The following is a 21,578-nucleotide window of genomic DNA, read 5'->3' on the forward strand; positions in this document are numbered from 1 at the left end:
AGAAACGGTCCAGGACGTTCTCACGCGATCAGCGATAACCAGCGGGGGAGCGGGTCGTAGGTAAGTATCAGACACAGCGATATCGCTAGCAATATCGCTATAACGTCACAAGTTATAGCGATATTGCTAGCGATATCGCTAAGTGTGACAGTACCTTTAATTTTTCAAAAAGGATTATACATTCTGACATGGATTGTCAAAGAAAATACAGCACCCTACCAGGTCTAAGAGTTATTCAATGCAATTAACATTGTAGAATCTGGCAACAGATCCGCTATAATAAGCCTATTTTTTTTTCTCATTTTAAAAAATTTTTCTTTGGGAGGGCTTTCATTTTGAAAACACATTCTGCCTTCTTGCATGATACAGTGGGGTGCATGTACACGTATATTATGACCACTACAACAAAAAGGAGTGCAGCTCCTTGTCTAAGGCCTCTTTCACACATCAGTGTCTTCAGTACGTACGATGACAGTTTTCCCACATACCGGAGACACTGACACAGGTAGACCCATTCAAATGATTGGGTATGTGCACATATCTGTTTTCTCACGGACCAAGTGTCCGTGTGCTCCACACGTCGACATGTCCATTTTGCACGGATCACACGGACTCATACAAGTCAATGGGTCCATGTAAACACGCACTGCACACGAATGGCGTCCATGTGTGTTTTTAAAGTCATATGGTTAAAATTGAAACAAATTGTTTTAATACTAGGCTCTGGTACATATCCACACAAACACACGGATGTGACAAATGGACACACGTACACGGATATCTCCGGCACAGGTTTTTCGATACCGGAAATATGAAGATGTGTGAAACCGGCCTAAGGGAGTGGATGGAGAAGCTGCATACACCATCTTATATGTGTGTCTTAAGTTTTTCAGCCTCATCTAGACCTCCAACGTATTGTAGATATTTAAAGGCTAGGTACAGTTTTTTTTGCATTTTACAGTTTGGCTTGTAGAGCTTGCACATAACACACTACAGCACAGGTTGCTTACAGCTTGTTTAGTCCCCATTTTGTCAATGACCTCTACAGCTAATTTCCAACATCTCTTGTACATAATCTAAGCTCAAAATCTATTTGCTTTAATTTTTTTTTCTTTATTATTGATTTGCATCAATTAATTTTATATTATCCATCACCTTCCTAATGTTCAGAAACAAAATGCACATTTTACCCCTTTACTAGTGATGGGCGAGTAGCAACATTGCTAGGGTGATCTCCGAGTATTTTGGCATGCTTGGAGATTTAGTTTTCGTCATCTCAGCTGCATGATTTGTGGCTTGTAGACAGTCTCAACACATGTGGGAATTCCCTAACAAACAGGCATTCCACACATGGATTCAAACTGTCTATCAGTCGCAAATCATGCAGCTGAGGCGATGAAACACGGGTATTACATACCTGGTAATGTGTTTTTTCATAAGACATGACGGCACCACGGGAGAGGGGATCCGCCCCACGAGGACAGGAAACCTTCAAGATAAAAGGGGCGGCTCCTCTCTCCGCATCAGTTGTTTTACAGAGCACGAGAGGAACTCCGCAGGTTAGTGCACACATAAATAATACATATTTTACACTGCTAAATTTCCAACACCAAGGGAGTGTATAATACTAAGAAAAACACCCAACTAATGACGTGATCAAATAGGGCGGGAATATAAGGGTGCCGTCATGTCTCATGAAAAAACACATTACCAGGTATGTAATACCCGTGTTTTTCCATTCTACATGACGGCACCACGAGAGAGTTACAGAGATTTGTATTCTCTTTAGGAGGGGGATCACTGCCTGTAACACTCTTCTCCCAAATGTGAGATCAGAGGCAGCAGATAGGTCTAATCTGTAATGTCTGAAAAATGTAGATGGAGAGGACCAAGTGGCCGCCTTACAGATTTGGTCGATGGAGGCGTCCGCTCTCTCCGCCCAGGATGTTGCCATGGCCCTCGTGGAGTGGGCTTTTAGGCCCTCTGGAACATCCCTGCCTGCACTACTATATGCTAGTATGATGGCCTCTCTCACCCATCTAGCTATAGTTTGCTTAGAGGCTTTAAGGCCTTTCCTTGCCCCCTGATATGAGACAAATAAGGCCCTCTGTTTCCTCCATGGTTTTGTCACCTCTAAATACTGTAGGATACATCTCCTAACGTCTAAGCAATGTAATCTCTCTTCCTTTTTATTACCGGGGTTAGGACAAAAGGATGGCAAGATTATTTCCTGAGCTCTGTGGAATTTCGACACTACCTTAGGGAGGTATGCTGGATCTAATCTTAACACGACTATCGTCCATAACCTGGGTCTGCTGATAGTGCGTGTAAGTCCCCAACCCTACGTGCCGATGTGAGTGCCACTAACAAGGCTGTTTTTAAAGTTAACACTTTATCTGATGTTGCGTCTATTGGTTCAAATGGACTTTCCGTTAGGGATGATAGGACCAAATTTAGATCCCAGGGGGGAGGTTTAGGAGATGGGACAGAGTCAGCTCTAGTACAGGCCCGGATAAATCTGGCGACCCATCTATGCTTGCCAGGTCATAATTGAATAATGCTGCCAGGGCTGAAACGTGTACTTTCAGGGTGCTGACCGCTAAGCCCAAGTCTAAACCTCTTTGTAGAAACTCTCGCACTGCCCTCACAGGTACTTCCCCCTCCTGTATTGGGCCTGAGGTGGACAAAAATTTTCTCCATATTCTCCCGTATATTTTTGTAGTCACTGGCTTTCTGCTACTGATTAGGGTGGTAATCAACCTTGCTGAAAAACCTTTCTTCTTTAACAGTGACCTTTCAAATTCCAGGCTGTCAAATGCAGCCTGGAATTCGGAGGATGATTGAAGGGACCCTGTGTTAGGAGATCGTGGTCCTCTGGGAGCACCCATGGGTCTGTCACTGACATCACTCTCAACCAATAGAACCACGTCCTTTTTGGCCAAAAGGGAGCTATCATGATTACCCTGGCTTGGTCCTCCCTGATCTTTTTCAGGACTAATGGAATAAGGCATATCGGAGGGAAGGCGTACAGGAGACCTGATGTCCATTCTATTCTGAAGGCGTCTACCGCCAGTGGCATGTCTGCTGGCCTTAGGGAGCAGAATTTTTGAACTTTTCTGTTGGCTTTTGAGGCGAAGAGATCTATTATGGGTTTTCCCCACCTCTGCACAATTTGTTGAAAAATGGACTCTTTTAGGCACCATTCGCCTTGCTTTAAGTGGTTCCTGCTCAGAAAGTCCGCCTTCAGGTTGTCCGCGCCTCGGATATGCAGGGCCGATAATGAGAGAAACTGATGTTCCGCCAGAGTTAGGATTCTCCCTGCTATTTCCATTAACGACCGAGAACGGGTGCCCCCCTGATGGTTCACGTATGCGACTGCTGTACAATTGTCCGATAGGACTTTCACATGATGTCCTCTCAGGTGTGTAAGTAATCCTTCCAGCGCTCTTTCGATGGCTAGTAGCTCCCACTCGTTTGAGGATAGATCTTTTTCCCCCTGAGCCCAAGTATCTTGGAGCCATAGGGTGTCTAGAGGGGCTCCCCAGCCCCAGGGACTGGCATCTGTCGTGACTACTCTGGAGGCTGCATATGTCCAGGGTACTCCCCTTGGAGAGGACTCTATCTGTAACCACCATTTTAGTGACTGGAGTACAGGATCCGAGATGGTGAGCTTCTGATCTAACTGCCCTTGAAGCGTCAGATCGCTTTGTAACACGTACCACTGAAGCTCCCTTGTGTGAAATTGAGCCCATTTTACTGCTGGTATGCAGGAGGTTAGGGACCCTAATACTGACATGGCTTTCCTCAGAGTCATTGTTGGCTTTCCTAATGTTGTTCTGATTAGGTTTTTGATTTTTTCTTCTTTCTCCTCTGGGAGGCGACACTCCTGTATTATCGAGTCTATTGTTAGGCCTAAAAAATTCTGGACCATCGTTGGCTCCAACCTGGATTTTTTGAAGTTAAGTTGCCAACCCAGAGTCTGAAGAGTCTATCACTACCTTGACTTGTTCCTGACAGTGAGCGAAATCTTTCCCCACTATCAAGAAGTCGTCCAAATATGGTATTACTAGAGCATCTTTTTCTCTGAGGTGTGCCGTGACCTCCGCAATTAATTTCGTGAAGACCCGGGGGGCTGTTGCTACCCCAAAGGGTAGCGCTTTGTACTGAAAGTGATGCCACTGAGATTTTATGTGGACTGCCACCCTGAGATATTTGCGGTCTTGTTGCCGGATCGGGACATGGTAGTAAGCATCCTTGAGATCCAGGACCGACATGTAACACCGAGGGAAGAGGAGTTTCACTGTAGACCTTATCGTCTCCATCTTGAATGATGGGACTACTAGATACTTGTTGAGGCCTTTTAGATTTACAATTGTCCTCCAGGAATCGTCTGGTTTCTTTATGAGAAATAGGGGGGAGTAAAAGCCTTCCTTTTCTTTTCTTTTTCTGGAACTTCTTCCAGTACGAGTTTTTGTACAAGCGATAATACCTCCTCTTCCAAACTCTTTTGCCTTTCTTGAGATGATTGTACCAGAGTTTGAATGAATTTTTGTGGTGGCCAGTGGTGGAATTTCAGACCTGACCCTACTATCTGTCGGATCCAGGTGCTGGATGAGATCCTTTCCCAGGCTGGGAGGAAGTGAGAGAGCCTTCCCCCCACCTGAGAAGGACCGTCACTGGGCGGGTTTTTTGGCTTCTCTAGGGGGCTTACTGAAATAGAAGCCTCTCCCTCCTCTGTATCGCTTGTCAGAATTGTTTCTGTCACGATCTTTAAATTGTTGCCTTCTGAATTTTCGGCCCCTCTGAAAGGAGCGCCGAAAGGCTTGAAATGGTTGTTTCGGAAAATTCTTTTTTGTATCACTCGCTTTTTCCAATACTTCATCCAATGCCGGACCGAATCAGAAATTTCCTTCACATGGTAGAGAGCAAAGTCTCATTTTTGCCTGGGTGTCCCCCGGCCAGCATTTAAGCCATACCGCACGCCTTCCTACATTGGTTAAGGCTGCTGACTTTGACGCTAGTCTGGCCGAATCTGCTGACGCCTCTGCGAGAAAGTCCGCCGCTGCTCTAATAGCCGGCAATGATTCCAGAATCGTTTCTCTGGGAACTCCTTGTTCTAATTGATCTTCCAAGTTGTCTGTCCATATCTTTAGGGACCTAGCTACGCAAGTGGCTGCGATGGCGGGCCTTAGTGCGCCCGCCGAGGTCTCCCAGGCTGCCTTAAGGCAATTATCAGCCTTTCGGTCCAGCGGCTCTTTTAGAAACCCCAGGTCCTCAAAGGGTAGGGAAGATTTTCTGGCGACCTTTGATATTGCTACATCAATTTTGGGGGCTCTATCCCAGGATGAGGATGCCTCTTCCTCAAAGAGGTATCTCCTCTTTAGGGAATTCGTTATCTGGGACTTCCTTTCTGGCTTTTCCCATTCGCGTTTTATGAGTGCTTTTAGTTGGTCATTAACAGGGAAGGTCTTACGTTTTTTCTTTTGCAGTCCACTGAACATGAGATCTTGGGCTGTCTTTTTTTTCCGCTCTTCTACTAGCCCCATGGTAGATCTAACTGCTTTAACGAGTTCATCCGTAGTTTCTACTGGAAATGTATCTTCCCCATCCGAGCTACTTCCTGAATACTGTGACTTATTTGAGTCGTCCTCTGACCCCGTAGAGTCTTGTTGAGAGACCCCTGAGGGGCTTGATCTCCTAGTTTTCCTCTGTGTATCTACAGCTTGTAATGCTCTTACTGATTTGGAAACTTCTGTCTGAATTATGGTCCTCAAGACTATCCGAAAATGAGGGCGTTTCCTCTGCTATGGTCTGGTTATTGCACTCCTGGCATAACTTTTTGTTCCAGGCTGCTTCTACAGGTCTTTTACATAAAGCACATTCTTTATTTTTTGATTTTCCTCTACATTTCTTAGGGACCTCCTATACTCCACCCCGCCAATGTATATAAGAGGAGGAGGAGAGTGAAAGAGAGGAGAAAAGAGAAAGAGAACAGACATTAGATTACTGGACTTTCTCGAAGTTCACTCACCACTCGGACGCTTTATAGAACGGGTACCGGATCTGGAGGTTGGCTGGTCCTTTCACTGTCTCCCAATGAGACTATGGACCCCTCTTTCCTGCGGTGACGACCCGCCCGTGCGCTGCCCGAGTGGCTCACACTACTGCTGCGGCGTGTCTTTGCTTTCTCCTCTGAGCACGACCGCCTCTCTTTTGCCTCCTGGCGTGGTTGCACATGCTCTGGCGAAGGGCTCTCCATTATGCTGCTTATAGCTGCAAGCAGTCACTTCCACTCAAAATTGGTGCTGTGACGCCTGCTCGCCTTTTCTGGCGATCTTAAATAGCACCCTTTTTTTTTTTTTTTTTTAGACCAACTGGTCTCGCACCTACCGCGCTTGCTGTGTGGACGCGCGCGCGTGTGTGCCTCATGCCTCTGCGTGCCCCCTCCCGGGACCGTGCACACCTTCTCTTCTCCCAGGCCCCGCGGTGCTGTGCGCGCCGCTCTACTTCCGGGTCGCCGCCACCACTTCCGGTTCATCGGCCATTATGCGCGCTCCCAGTGTGCGCGCCTCCCGGTGCGGCCATACGAACCCGGGCCGGGTGAGCGCTTGTATTTCGGGACCCCCCGACACCCTTTACCTGCACGGTGGACCCCTTCCTGATTTGCAGGTATACCTCATGCCTCGCTATTCTCTGGTTGCAGAATTACAAATCTTGGGCTGCGGGGTCCGGTGTCTGGTGTTCAACAGGGAGGGTACACAATCTGTGGCCTCCGAGGAGCTCTCTGCCCGGGCACCGATGTGTCTCCTGGGCTGCATGGCCACTGTATGTCAACAGGGAGGGAACACTACCAGTGGCCTCCCTGGACCTTCTTTGTGTGCTGACATCTTGGAGGGTCCATCCGCCAAGGTACCCGCTTCGCCTGGGCATCTGCCCTACCGGCTGTGGCCATGCCTTCGCTCAGGGGGGACATAGGCATATATGGCCCCCGAGGCGACTACCGGTACCCGGCGTCGGGTGTAGCAGACCCATGCCTGCCATTAATCACCCGACCCAGGCCCAGGCATCCTCTTCTTCCGGAATCTTCAAAGAGGCTTTCATCTTGAGGGTTCCCCGTCGAGGACAGGAAACCAACTGATGCGGAGAGAGGAGCCGCCCCTTTTATCTTGAAGGTTTCCTGTCCTCGTGGGGCGGATCCCCTCTCTCGTGGTGCCGTCATGTAGAATGGAAAAAACTAAATCTCCAAGCACACCAAAATACTCAGAGGACACCCGAGCAACAAATATACTCGCTCATCACTACCCAATACCTATACTTGTGTCATAATGTTGATACTTCCCATTAATCCCTGGCTTTGTAATACTCAAAAGTCCAGCTACACCTGAGAACACAATCTTATTATATAAGTTCACGTCTCAACTTGGAAGAGCGAGTTATAAACGCTCCCACACAGGTCGATATCTCGCGACTACCCCATCCACAGGAACCTTCAGCTCAGCTGAGCAATCCTATGTTCTTAAAGGGAACCTGTCACTAGGTTTGGCCAATACGAGTTACGGCCACCACCTTTCAGGGCTTATCTACAGGATTCTATAATGCTGTAGATAAGCCCCCGATCCGACCTGCAAAAGAAAAAAACTTTTTTCATTATACTCACCCAGGGGGGTGGTTCGATCCTATGGGTGTCACAGGTCCAGCGCCTCCCATCTTCTTGCGATGCTGCCCTCCTGCTTGCTTCATCGCTCCCGGCATCGCGCGTCTGTGCAGGCATACTTATCTGCCGTTATCCACAGCATTATAGAATGCTGCATATAATCCCTGAAAGGCAGTGGCCGTAACTCGCATCGGCCAAACCTAGTGACATGTTCGCTTTAATGAGAGCGCAGTGGCAAAATCTCTAATAGCAGTTTGTCTACAAGGAAAATAAAAGGATCAGCCACTAAAATTCAGTAGGCCAGATCCTTCTTTTCACTGCCACCATTTGTTGAAGGAGTTGGAAACCCTTCATATAGAGTATATCAGACCATCAGTATAACCCTCAAGCATCGGCATGTTTAACAGACTTTTCTCTAATGTTTAAAGGAGTCTTAAAGGGAATCGGCCACCCACTGGGATGCTTTTAAGCTATTACTATGGGCATACAGGTGACAGAGTTGTTAAAACAGTCCTGCCTGTATGCCTCAGATGGTCTGATTGTTGCAGAGAAATAGACTTAATCTTATATGTTAATTCATTCTTCCAGGCTCCGGGAAGTGCGATGCCTGGAAGAAAACTCTGCCTCCGGTGTTCATTTGTGTACCATTCCCCTCCCATGCACGCCATGTGACGTGCTGTTGTGGCGCCGGAATCCCACGCCAGGGCCCTTGTACTTGCACGATTAGAAGTACCTTTTCTGACCTGCTATGGGCAGTGTCTTCACCGTTCTTCTGCGTAAGAGTCACTGCTACTTCAGTAGCCCACAGCAGGGCGGTAAAGATACGCATAATTGAGCAAGTGCAAGGAGCAGGATTTCCGCACCACAACGGCACATCTCATAGCACTGTGGGGGTGGTACAGGAGGCAAGAGTTTTCTTCCAGGCACCGCATGCCCTGGAGCCTGGAAGCACTAACAAAAGATTAAAAGTCCATTTCTCAGCAACATGATCGCAGCTATGAGGCATACAGGTAGGACTATTTTAACAATTCTACTACCTGTATGCCCATAGTAAAAAAGTGTCCCAGGGGGTTGACAGATTCCCTTTAAGAATCTCCAATTAGTCTAGCCGAGTCTCTCCCTGACATCATAGAGTGAACAAATAATAGCAAGAGAACTTTACAAGGAAAGCCTTTTTTACTACCTGTAGCTAATTTTCAGTCCTTTGTGAAGAAAAATATGTTACCTGCACATATTGAGCCACTGGACTGAAAACTGGTGGCTGTTGAACATATGGCTCAGGGACATTAGTGTGCCACATGTTGGGACAGTGAGGCATAGGATTGCTAATGAATACAGGTCTGGGCTGTGTGTAGGTGCCTGTAAGTATAGAGAAATCAAACAATTAGTTACCTTCTCATTAAAACAACAGTTAACAAAACGAGCCAAATATATACGTACCCACATTCTGCTTCCGTATAGCAGGTCCAAGCTTCAGCTTTTTCCCATGAAAGAAGATCTGGGACTAAAGTTAGAGGAGTCATTGCTTAAAATGTGTAGTGTCAGTATACAGAGACATGCTGTCCACACTGAACACTTAAAGGTCGGTTTACATGGACTGACCAGTGGCATGATACGACCATCATCGGTGGTTGTTTAAATGCCTGTTTACACAAATCCAATATATCCAGAAGAAGCGAGAGCTGCTGTGCTCTTACTTCCTTTGGATGTATGCAATTTGTCTGAAGGTGGGGAGAGTAAAGCCAGCTCTGATTGTCCTCAGGGATCACGTGATCCCCGGGAGAGCCAGTGTAGACACCGCTGGAAAAGCCCAAGACCAGGGAGAGTATAGGTGTGGGCATGGATTTTACCAGACTATTTCTCCCACTAATCATGTTATAACATCCCTGTGGTGTGAGTGACATGATCTGCAAAAACAAAATGACCACTAACTCTTTGCAAAACTTGTGGATGCAAGTGACGTACTGACTCCCTGGGCATGTGCAGAGCACCGCTGAAGCTGTGGAAGGTGCAACAGGCTTTGCTGCACATGGCCAGGGAGGAAGAACATGACAACACGTACAAGATTTCCACAGGACACCTAAGATCCAATATTAACATATATTTAAAAAACAGCCATATAGGTCCAGACTTTTCTCAAGTTGTATCTGGAATGAGGGCAGGCTATATGTGGCATCAGGGAAGCTTACTGATGAAATACTGTATCTCTGACACAAACTCTAGTTAAGTGTACTTACATCTACTATCTTCTGAACATCAACATCATCATAATATGACACAAAACCATATCTAAAAAAAAAAAAAAAAAAATTCAAGTAACAATTAAGTACCAGTAAAGTAAAAAGACAATCCCATTTCAGGATTGATATACAGATGGCACCCCGCTCAAACATTCAAACATGAGCAAGAAAGTAACACTAATGGAGTGTATATATATATATATATATATATATATATATATATATATATATATATATATATATATATATATATATATATATAGTATACACACATATACACACACATATACATACACACATGCATACATATACACACACACACGTATATATACGTATGTGCATCAGATCTTGAAAGCATTCATAATAAAGGTAGTTGAATACAAAGCGAGAATAAATATAGACAACTAGAAACAGACACGTAACAATAAATAGTGACATCTGATACAAGTACCAAATGGAGAGCAATATAAGGCGGCGAATATGTTACTAGATTCTACAATAGCCATCCTCGTGGGTTGTTATGGTTTACACCCTGAAGTCCTGCTAGCTCTCCTGCTGTGCCTAGAGACTATACTTCCTAGTAAGCAGAGCTGTACCTGTGTCACAGCTCACATACCCACCCACCTTCTGTGTCCACCCCCCCTACAAAGCACCATCCCTAAATTGTTACCAAGCTTCAAGAGGAATACAATGTGCACACAATTATTAGTCCATTGAGTATTTTGACCACATTTTTATACAGATTTCCCCAATTCCAGTGCCGGGTATTAAGATGCGAGACTCGTCCGAGTTTCTCGCATGAGTGATTCCGGCCTTACAATGATACCTGGGTGATGAGATCTGTCTTGTGATGATTGTTTAATCTTCATTTGTAGTTTAAAGTTAATGAGATTCTCATGCTCCTGGGCAGCCTGTGGGGGTGGGTCTTTTTGTGGTGCTCTCCTTACATATTCACCCATATGGCTTATGACAGTGACCTGCACCCTATTTTACACACTGAATATAATATGGTTTAAAAAAAAAAAGTCACATTAAATCAGGCAGGCGCCTTTTTTCAAACAAAGTGGCGCCGGCAGCTGCACCTGCGCAGTAGCATCTATCGCATTCCGATAGATGCTACTGTGCAGTTGCCATTTTGGCAGAGAAAAGCATTAAGTTACGTACCGGTAACAGTATTTTTCGGAAGCCCATGACAGCACCACGAGAAAGGGGGAGCCGCCCTTCAGGAACAGGAAACCTACAGATACAAAAAGGGCGGCACCTCTCCCACGCATCAGTTAGATTAAAGAGCTTGAGAGGACCTCCAAGGTTAATGGCACATTATACACAACCTGAACAATTTAACCCACATGAAACTTGTAAGTGGAAGAAGTGCGCACCCACACGTGAAGGGAGGGAACTAAGGGTGTTGTCATGGGCTTCTGAAAAATACCGCTACTGGTACGTAACTTAATGCTTTATTCAGACTCTCATGACAGCACCACGAATTACAGAGATGTAAACACTATCTTAGAGAGGGACTACAGCCTGCAGCACCCTTAGGCTGTGTGCACACGCTGCGGATTTTGCTGCGGTTCCGCATCGGTTTTGGCCGCTGCGGTGTACAGTACCATGATTCCCTATGGGAATCAAAAACCGCAATGCAGACGGTGCGGAATTTTCCGCGCGGATTATCTGCGGTTTTCAATCCGCAGAAAGAATTGACATGTCAATTCTTTCTGCGGATTCTGTTGCGGTTTGCCATCTCCTCCATTGAGATGAAAAACCGCAGGGCAAAACCGCAGAGCAATCCGCAGGTATTTTGACCTGCGGTTTCACCTGCGGATTTTACAAAATAAGCGCGGATGAATCCGCACCTAATCCGCAGCGTGTGCACACAGCCTTAACCCGAAGGTGAAATCTGATGAAGCACCCATGTCTAGCCTATAATGGTTAAAAAAGGTGCAAGGGGATGACCACGCAGCCACCTTACATATCTAGTCGATGGAAACTCCAGATCTTTCTGCCCAAGAGGTTGCCATGGCTCGGGTAGAAGGCGCCCTTAAGTTCTACGGAGTCAGAGCGCCACCTGCTGTATAAGCTAGAGAGATTGCCTCCCTAATCCATCTTGATAATGTACACTTTGAAACTCTTTACTTCACACTAAGCAAGATCGCTGATGAGTCACCGATTTTGTGACGCATCAGCGATCTTGCCAGTGATCTCACTGTGTGTGGCACGCATCAGCGACCAGCCCCCCCTGCCGGGTATCACTGATCGTGCAGGAATGTCCTGGGCATTTTATGATCGTTGGTCTCCCGCTGGCCAGCACACATCAGGAGACCAACGATCAGCAAGCTCTCAGCACTGTAAGCAGACGCGGGGAGCTGGTATCCAGGGTAAATAGCGGGTAACTAAGCGCGCGTCGCTTGGTTACCCGCTGTTTACCCTGGATACAAGGGTCCTCGCTGGTCCTGATCGCTGGTGAGATCTGCCTGTTTGACAGCTCACCAGCGATCATGTAGCGACGCACCAGCGATCCTGACAGGTCGTATAGTTGTCGGGATCGCTGGATTAGTGACAGAGATACTCTGATAGACATCTTCTAACATCTAAAGTATGAAGTTTTCCCTTCTGGCTAGTGGGGTTAGGGAGGAAGGAGGGGAGAACTATCTCGTGTCCTGTGGAAGTCCGAGGCAACCTTGGGCAAGTAGGCAGGGTCTGGCCTAAATACTACCCTTTCGTCCAAAATCTGCAAGAAAGGCGGGTTTCTAGAGAGTGCTTGGATATCGCTTATTTTAAGTGCTGATGTAATAGCTACCAAAAAGGCTACTTAATTGAGGCAGATACCATGGGTTCAAAAGGAGCCTCCGTCATAGCCGTAAGGACTAAGTTCAAGTCCCATGGTACGCACCTTACCCTGTGAATGGGCCTAGATCTGCCAGCTGCTTTAATAAATCTGGATATCCAGTAATTTTTTGCAATATCAATTAAATAAGGCACCAAGGGCTTAAACCTGCACCTGGAAGAGAAGATCTGGAAATACCCAGGTGGTCGCAGACTGACATTGTCCTCCGCCATAAAAACCAAGCCCTTCTGGGGCAATAAGAATGATTCTTGCCATGTCTTCTCTGACCTTCCTTACTAGCAGAGGTAACAGGGATAATGTGGGGGAAGCATAGGCCAGATCGAAATCCCACTTCCTCAGGAAGGTGTCCACCACAAGAGGTTTCTCCCCCAGATTCAGAGGAGAGAACTGTTTTGCTTTTCTGTTATGTCCGGTTGACCCCACATACAGACAAATCTGGCTGAAGATGGCTCCATTCAGACACCACTCTCCTTGTCTTAGTGTGTTGAGGCTTAGAAAATCTGCAGTGGTATTGTCTTTTCCCTCTTAAGTGTAGCGCTGTCAAAGATAGAAAAGTCTTCGTTACTCACCGGTTAACAGTGTTTTTCGGAGTCCATGACAGCACCACCTGAGAGGGGATCCGCCCTTCAGGAACCGGAAACCTAGATACAAAAGGGCGGCACCTCTCCCACGCATCAGTTGGATTACAGAGCACAAGAGGACCACAATGGTTAATAGCATAATTTATATACAATACTTTTACACAACTATTCCTTACCAGTGTACATACAAGAGAAAGAAGTGCATACCCAAACTAAAGGGAGGGAATGTACGGGTGCTGTCATGGATTCCGAAAAACACCGTTAACCGGTGAGTAACTAAGACTTTATCGGTCGTCCATGACAGCACCACCTGAGAGAATTACAGAGAGTAAAACTATTTAGGGAGGGACTACAGCCTGCAGCACCCTTATACCAAAGGAGAGGTCTGTGGAAGCACCCAAGTCTAGCCTATAATGACTATAAAAGGTGCTCGGAGAGGACCAAGTAGCCGCCTTACATATCTGGTCAATGGAAACTTCTGATCTCTCGGCCCACGAGGTCGCCATGGCTCTGGTGGAATGCGCCCTCAGCTTCCGGGGTGGCGACCTGCCTTTTGAGGTGTATGCTATTGAGATCGCTTCTCTAACCCACCTGGCTAGTGTACTTTTTGACACGCTACAACCTTTCCTAGGGCCTTGATGGGAGACAAACAGGGCATTATCTTTTTTCCAGGGATCGGTAACTGCCAGATATTCTATGAGGCATTTCCTAACATCCAAGGTGTGAAGTTTCTCTTCCTTCTCATTAGCTGGATTAGGGAGGAAAGATAGAAGGACCATCTCCTGTGTCCTATGAAAGCTGGAAACTACCTTAGGTAAATACGCCAGATCAGGTCTGAGTATCTCCCTATCGTCCTTGAACTGTATATAAGGAGGACGTCTAGATAATGCCTGGATGTCGCTTACCCTACGAGCTGAGGTTAGAGCTACCAGGAAGGCTACTTTGAGGGACAGGTTTTTTATGGAAGCTGATGAGATAGGTTCGAATGGGGCTTCTGTCATAGCCGTGAGGACTAGGTTCAAGTCCCACGACATGAATCTATCTTTCGCTATTGGCCTGGATCTACCTGCTGCATTAATGAATCTACTGATCCAGTAATTACCCGCGATGTTGCAGCTAAAGAGGGCCCCCAAGGCTGATACTTGTACTTTAAGGGTACTAGTGGAGAGCCCCATATCCAGACCTTTCTGAAGAAACTCTAAGATTTGGTTTACAGGTGCCGAACCACCAGCGACCACTCCAGAGTTCTGCAGGAATTTTTTCCAAATTCTGACAGATTTTGGTAGTGATGACTTTTCTACTTTTAAGTAGGGTGTTAATCAGGTCTGGGGAGAAGCCTTTTTCTCTCAGCAGTGTCCGTTCAAACTCCACGCCGTCAGATGTAGGCCAGTCACCTGAGGATGGAACACTGGGCCCTGGAATAGGAGATCCGGGATGTCCGGAAGGACCCAAGGGTCGGACACCGACATGGTCTTGAGGCAAGAAAACCAAGCCCTCCTGGGCCAAAATGGAGCGATAACTATCACCCTTGCTCTGTCTCTCCTGATTTTCTTCATCACCAGGGGTAGTAGCGATAGGGGAGGGAAGGCGTATGCTAGCCTGAAGTCCCACTTTATCAGAAAGGCATCTACCGCCAGGGGGTTCTCTGTGGGATTTAGGGAGCAAAATTGTTTTAATTTTCTGTTTTCCCTGGTAGCGAAGAGGTCTACCTCTGATTGTCCCCATTTTTGTACAATCAGGTCGAAGATGGAGGTGCTTAGGGACCATTCTCCTTGTTTTAGTGGATTGCGGCTTAGGAAATCTGCTGTGATATTTTCCTTCCCTTTTATATGTAGAGCTGTTAAAGATTGAAAATGCTGCTCTGCTAGCTGGAACAACCGTTCTGCCACATTCATCAGGGGTTTGGAACGAGTCCCGCCTTGGTGGTTGATATAAGCCACGGTGACCTGATTGTCGGAGAACACTCGCACATGATGGCCCTGTAGATACACAAGTAGCTCCTTAGCTGCCTGCTCTACTGCTGTCAACTCTTTCAGGTTAGATGACATTTCTATCTGATGATGCTCATATAGGCCCTGGACTAGGATCTCCCCCATATGAGCCCCCCAACCGGTAGGGCTAGCATCCGTGGTGATTATGCGGGATATGTCATACTCCCAGGGGACCCCTTTGGATAAATTATCCTTGTCTAGCCACCACTCTAGGGACTCCCTTGTGTTTCGGGACAAGGTTAGCTGGCCCTCTAAGTAACCCTCAAGGATTCTTTGATGCCTTAAGACCTCGCCCTGCAGTTTTCTTGTATGAAACTGTGCCGGACTGGACTGCCGGGATACAGGACGAGAGGGAACCCAGAAGGGACATGGCTTTCCTGAGGGACATGGTGGGGTTATTGCAAGCGTTCAGGACCTGATAGTGTAGGCGAACAAGCTTCTCCGGGGGCAGACGGCATTCCTGTTTCTCAGAATCTAGGATCAGGCCTAAGAATTGTTAGACTCTCACCGGCTGTAACCGAGACTTTTTAATGTTAAGCAGCCATCCTAACCCCTCTAGGGCAGACATTGCCCTTTGCAGCTGTTCCAAACAATGTTTTGCGGTTTTCCCTACAATCAGGAAGTCATCTAAGTAGGGGATCACAAGAATGTCTGATTCACGTAGATGGGCCATAACTTCCGCTACTACTTTGGTAAACACACGGGGAGCGACTGCCACCCCAAAGGGGAGGGCCGCATATTGGAAATGTTGGACTGACCCATCCAGCTGAACCGCCACTCTGAGATACCGCCGATGAGCTGCATGAATGGGAATATGGTAGTAAGCGTCCTTTAAATCTACCACCACCATAAAACAGTTTTGAAACAGCAATTTTATTGTTGATTTAATTGTCTCCATCTTAAACGGGCGTATGACCAGGAATTCGTTGAGGGATTTAAGATTTATTATAGTCCTAAAGGACCAGTCTGGTTTACGGACCAGGAACAGGGGGGAGTAAAACCCTTTCCCCGTTTCTCCCTCTGTGACCACAGTTAGGACCCTCTTGCGGCAGAGATCATGCACCTCGGCCTCCAGGGCAGCTTGTTCTGGTGTGGAAGACCTGAGCGGGGTGACCTTAAATCGATCTTGGGGAACCAGTGCAAATTCTAGGCGTAGACCCGCAGCTATCACCCCCAGTATCCATTTACTATTGGAAATCATGGACCAGGCTGGGTAGAAGGCAGCTAGTCTCCCCCCTACCAGAGCAACTAATCATTGGGGCGGTTTTTTAGTGTCACGTGCTGGACCTTCTTGACGCCCCCCTCCTCCGAACATGAAACCTGTACCTCTCCTTTTGTCATCCCATCTGCTCTGATCTCTGGACGGCCTTCTACGGAAATAGCCTTTCCTGGTAAAGGGACGTCTGTAAGAAGGATTCGGTAGACTGGGGAACTTCTTTTTATCATCCCCGGCTTTCTCCAAGAGTTCATCCAAGACTGGGCCAAACAGATACTCACCCTCACATGGAATGGAGCAGAGTCGTGATCTGGCCTGGATATCTCCCGGCGAGCATTTTAACCAAAGGGCCCTTCGAGCTGCGTTAGATAAACTCGCAGTTCTAGCTGCCATCCTCGCAGAGTCCGCTGAAGCATCAGCCAAAAAAGCTGCTGCACTTTGGATGATTGGCAGCGTTTTCCGGATAGATGCTCTTGAGACTCAGTCCTTTAGTTGGGAATCCAATTGGTCTAGCCAGACCATCATGGATCTGGCCGTACATGTGGCAGCTATCGCTGGTCTTAGAGCACCTGCTGACATCTCCCATGTTCCCTTAAAAAAAGAATCCACTTTCTTATCTAGCGGGTCTTAAGGAGGCCATGTCGTCGAAGGGTATGGAGGATTTTTTGGAGGCTTTGGCTACTGCCACGTCCAGCTTATGGGCCTTATCCCATCTGTTTACCACTGGGTCATCAAACGGGTACCTCCGCTTGAAGGCAGGAGGTAAGGAGCCCCTTTTTTTCAGGTCTCTTCCATTCCCTATCTATTAGGCTCTGGACCTTATCATTTAATGGAAAGGCCTTCCGCTTCCTGGGATCTAGACCCCCGAACATCACGTCCTGAGCTGAAAGTTCCGGTTTTGTGTCTTCTACCCCCATGGTGGACCTTATTGCTTTAACTAGCTTATCCATCTGGTCTAAGGGGAAGCAGAATCGACTCGAGTCTTCCTCCGAAGAAGAAGAAGTGGAGGCCGAGGAATCTGAAGAGTCATCGATCTTTAGGGCGGTCGAGGACTCAACCTGAGAAACTAAATTCTCTTCCCCTAGAAGAATCCTTTTTAGATAGGGCCTTTATCTCTGTCCTGATTATGTCCCTCAGGCTTGTGGTGAAGTCCGGCGTTTCTTCCGCTACCTGTATGGACGGGGGAGAGTGTAAGGGCCTGTCAATCTACCCCTGGGCCAACGTCCCCTTCCACCCCTACCGTTTGTCTCACGCATGGCTGACAACTTTTTAGGGTGGCCGTCCGGCAAGGGGCAACTACAGAGAGCACATTCCCTGCGCTTCTGTTTTCCCGTAGCTTTCCTCCCCTGCGAAAAAAACATAAGGGAACACTGCATCAGGGTACATTCACGGAGATCTCTTACCCATGCAGATGAGGCAGGTACCGGATCACGGAGGGAGGCAGGAGGGTCCTTTAGCCTGGAGGAACTTCTGTGGCTTTGTTCGCCCGTCCGTTTCTTCTTCTGCTGGCCACTCGCATGCGGTTTCACAGTGGCCTGTTTCTGTGGGTGCTCCTGCACCTCGTCCAGCTGCTCTATGGGGGCTTCTGTCGTATCCATCGCTGGGCCTTCAGAAGCACCCCAGCAGCGTCACCTCCTGCCTTTTAAGGCCTCCTTGTCCGGGTCAGCAGGGTTCTGGCGCGGCACCTCCCACCCGGGACCCCCCGCATGCTCCGGTCATTCCCCCCCCCCGCCCAGTACCGCCGTGCACACGCGGCAAGCCGGCCGGCACCCGACTTCCGGTTTCGGCGTCCCCGGCCCCGCCCGTCTGAGGCCTGCGGGGAGCGCGCAGAGGGAGCCGGCACGGTGCCCCCGGCTCAGGCAAGGCCACAGCCTCCACGCGCGCCACCGCCGGCCCGGACAGGAAGAGACCGGACCACAGGGAGAGCGCACCAGGAGGGGCCCGGGACATACATACCTCCTGGTGCCGGCATTATGGAGGCGGCTGTCCACCGGACCCTTGGCTACACCTGCTGTTACCACCGTCGTGGCGACCTACCCGGCCCCACCGTGGCGCTTCCAGGGACCCGAGCTTGACCGAGGTAGGAGACCCCCTCGCTACCTGGGTCGGTCAGCCAGCCTGGGAATCCCTCGGCGACTCCATGATGGACGATCTGAAGGAAGCCCCATCCTCTAGGAACAGTAAACCAACTGATGCGTGGGAGAGGTGCCACCCTTTAGGTTTCCTGTTCCTGAAGGGCAGATCCCCTCTCTCAGGTGGTGCTGTCATGGACGACCGATAAATGTCTTTCCGCTGTCTGGAAAAGGCGTTCTGCTACTTCTATCAGAGCTTCGGATCGGTTCCCACTTTAGTGGTTGATATAGGCCACTTTCACCTGGTTGTCCGAGAGAATTCTGACATGGTGACCCTGCAGATATACAAGGAGTTTTTTTTTTTAATTGACAGCTCTACCGTCGATAGTTCCTGGACCACAATATTCCCGATATGGGCACCCCATCCTGAGGGACTAGCGTCTGTAGTTACTATGCGGGATATACGATTCTCCCAGGCAACTCCTGAGGACAAGTTGTTCTTGCTAAGCAACCATCTTAGGGAACTTAAGGCAGATGTACCCAATGTCATTTTTCTGTGTAGGCACACCCCCCAGGGCCCTATCTTTAAATAAAATATCTCTCTGAATGGCTCTGGTGTGGAACTGAGCCCATTTGACGGCCAGGATACAAGATGTTAGTGAACCCAATAGGGACATGGCCTGCCTGAGGGTCATGGAGGGTCTATTTACTGCCGTAAAACCTGATGACGAATGTGAATAATTTTACCAGTTGGCAGCCGACATTCTTGATTTTCTGAATCTAAAATGAGGCAGAGAAACTGCTGGACTTTTAAGGGTTGTAAATGGGATTTTTCAAAGTTTGTCAGCCAACCCAAGTGTTCTAGAATGGATATAGACCTTTCTACCTGGAAAAGGCAAAGGTCTGCCGAATTGCCTATAATCAAGAAGTCGTGTTAAGTAGGGAACAATTAAGATGTGTGACTCTCAAAGGTGGGCCATAACTTCAGAAATTAACTTCGTGAAGACTCGTGGCGCTACTGAAAGACTAAAGGGGAGGGCTCTATACTGGAAATGCCAGACTACGCCTCTATGGAAACAGCCACTCTCAAGAAGCGTTGGTAATCAGCATGAATAGGCACATGGTAGTATGCGTCCTTTAAATCTAAAACCACCAAAAAACAGTTTTGAAACATCATTTTTATTGCTGAGCCAACTGTTTCCATTTTAAAGGGTCGAGCTACCAGAAACCTAATAAGGAATCGAAGATTGATAATGGTCCTGTAAGAGTTATCTGTTTTCCAAACCAAGAATAGGGGAGAGTAAAAACCTCTACCCTCCCTCCTCGGATTCCGGAACTTAGACTAGGACCTTTTTGTGGCACAATTTGACAATCTCTGTTTCAAGGGCCGACTGTTCTGAGAGGGACAAACAGGAGTTATCTTGAATTTATCCCCTGGGGCCGAAAGGAACTCAAGGTTTAGTCCTGCGGATATCACACCCTGCACCCAAATGCTGTTGGTGATACGAAACCAGGCTGGATAAAAGGCCGACTATCTACCCCCTACAGGTACGAACACGTAGACGAACACGTAAACATGAAGCCAGTACCTCTCCTTCCTGTCATCCCACTTGGAACGGTCCCTTGTCAGTCTTGTCATGATCTCAGTGCGGGTTTGTCTCACACACTTGGGGTTAATGTCAGGAACCAGTGCTGATGACTGGCACTTCTGGGGTTAAATGTTATGATCCCAGTGCAGGCTCTTACCTGCACCCCTGGGGCCTATTATTATGGCCTCTCCCTGGGTCTGGGAAAGCTTCTTATAGCCTCAGGAAGCTCCCATCCCCGTCAGTTATACTTTCGCCCTTGGCAGAGTTGTGTTTGACCCGAGTGTTTGTGCTGTGTTCCTGTTTGCCTGATACTCTGTGTATGACTCGGTCTGTTCTCTGGATACTGCTTGCTGGATTCTGCTTGGTACCTTCTATGTCTGTTTGGCTTTGACCACTGCCTGGCCCAGACTCTCCGTTCTGTCTCATCCCTGGTACTTTATTGCTGTCTCTGTGTATGACCCGGTTTTGTCTGACTGAGTATTCCTGTATTAGTGTCCTGCCATCTCTGGCAGCAGGACGCTAAGCCCCGCCTCCTTGCAGTCACATGACCGTAGGTCCTTCACTGCTCACTGACTTCAGTTCCTCCAGGTCCTGTTTGCCTAAACTGTCCGGCCGTGTCTGACCCCGGGCCCCTCTGCAGTGTGGGTGAGTCCTTGCTCAGCGGTGGCTGCACACCGACCCAAACAGGACCGTGGACATTATAACTGACCATTAAGTTTTTTTTTTTCTCTGCTGAGAACTATGGATCCCATACAATCTCTGGCTGAACAGATGAAAAATCTGAGTCAGATGTTTCAGGGTTTATCTCTGGAGCAGCAAGCTCTTGCTCGTTCTCAGCAGCAGGTTTCTGAGACGGTGCGGTGGGCTTTAGCTGCTGGGTCTCTGGGGGCTGTGGCGAGTGATGTTGTTTTGGTGTCTTCAGAACCACCTGTTAAACTGCCTGACTTATTTTCTGGAAACAAAAAGGAGTTCAGGGTCTTCACGGAGGGGTGCAAACTCTTCTTTAGTTTGAGGCCATGTTCCTCTGGAGACGAAAGTCAGAAGGTAGGGGTCATTATGTCTTTATTAAGAGGGTCCCCACAAGCTTGGGCTTTCTCCCTTCCTCCCACTGCCCCTGAGAGAGTGTCTGAATGCATTTTTTGAGGCCCTCCGACACATATGATGAGCCGGACCAAGTGCGATTGGCAGAGGACATGGTGATGAGTGTCTGTCAGGGGAAACACTCGGCTGAGTGGTTTTGTACTGAATTCTGCCGCTGGGCCGCAGAGGTCTCTTGGGACGACGACGCACTCCGAGGACTCTTTCGCAGAGGCTTGTCCGAACGGCTGCAGGATGCCTTGGCACTACATCCCCCACCTAACTCACTCGAGGACGCCATGACCAAGGC

The 21,578-nt window shown here is 48.0% G+C and overlaps 1 protein-coding gene across 4 annotated transcripts in view; it reads right to left on the reverse strand.

Moving 5' to 3' along the window:
- DAZL (deleted in azoospermia like) overlaps window positions 1-21,578 on the reverse strand; it is a 178,075-nt gene that overhangs the window by 102,805 nt on the left and 53,692 nt on the right. For all 4 annotated transcript variants that reach the window (XR_012221256.1, XM_073550734.1, XM_073550733.1 and 1 more), the window contains exons 4-6: window positions 9,892-9,943; window positions 9,095-9,158; window positions 8,880-9,013 (exon numbers count right to left, since the gene is read on the reverse strand). Coding sequence is in view for 3 of the 4 variants with exons in the window: in XM_073550734.1 (XP_073406835.1) it covers window positions 8,880-9,013; window positions 9,095-9,158; window positions 9,892-9,943 (250 nt within the window). In the remaining variant the exon portion in view is untranslated. The remainder of the gene's footprint in view (window positions 1-8,879; window positions 9,014-9,094; window positions 9,159-9,891; window positions 9,944-21,578) is intronic.

Source organism: Dendrobates tinctorius, unplaced genomic scaffold (assembly GCF_039654945.1).
Source record: "Dendrobates tinctorius isolate UK_male_01 unplaced genomic scaffold, ASM3965494v1 ptg000167l, whole genome shotgun sequence".
Classification (NCBI taxonomy): Eukaryota; Metazoa; Chordata; class Amphibia; order Anura; family Dendrobatidae; genus Dendrobates; species Dendrobates tinctorius.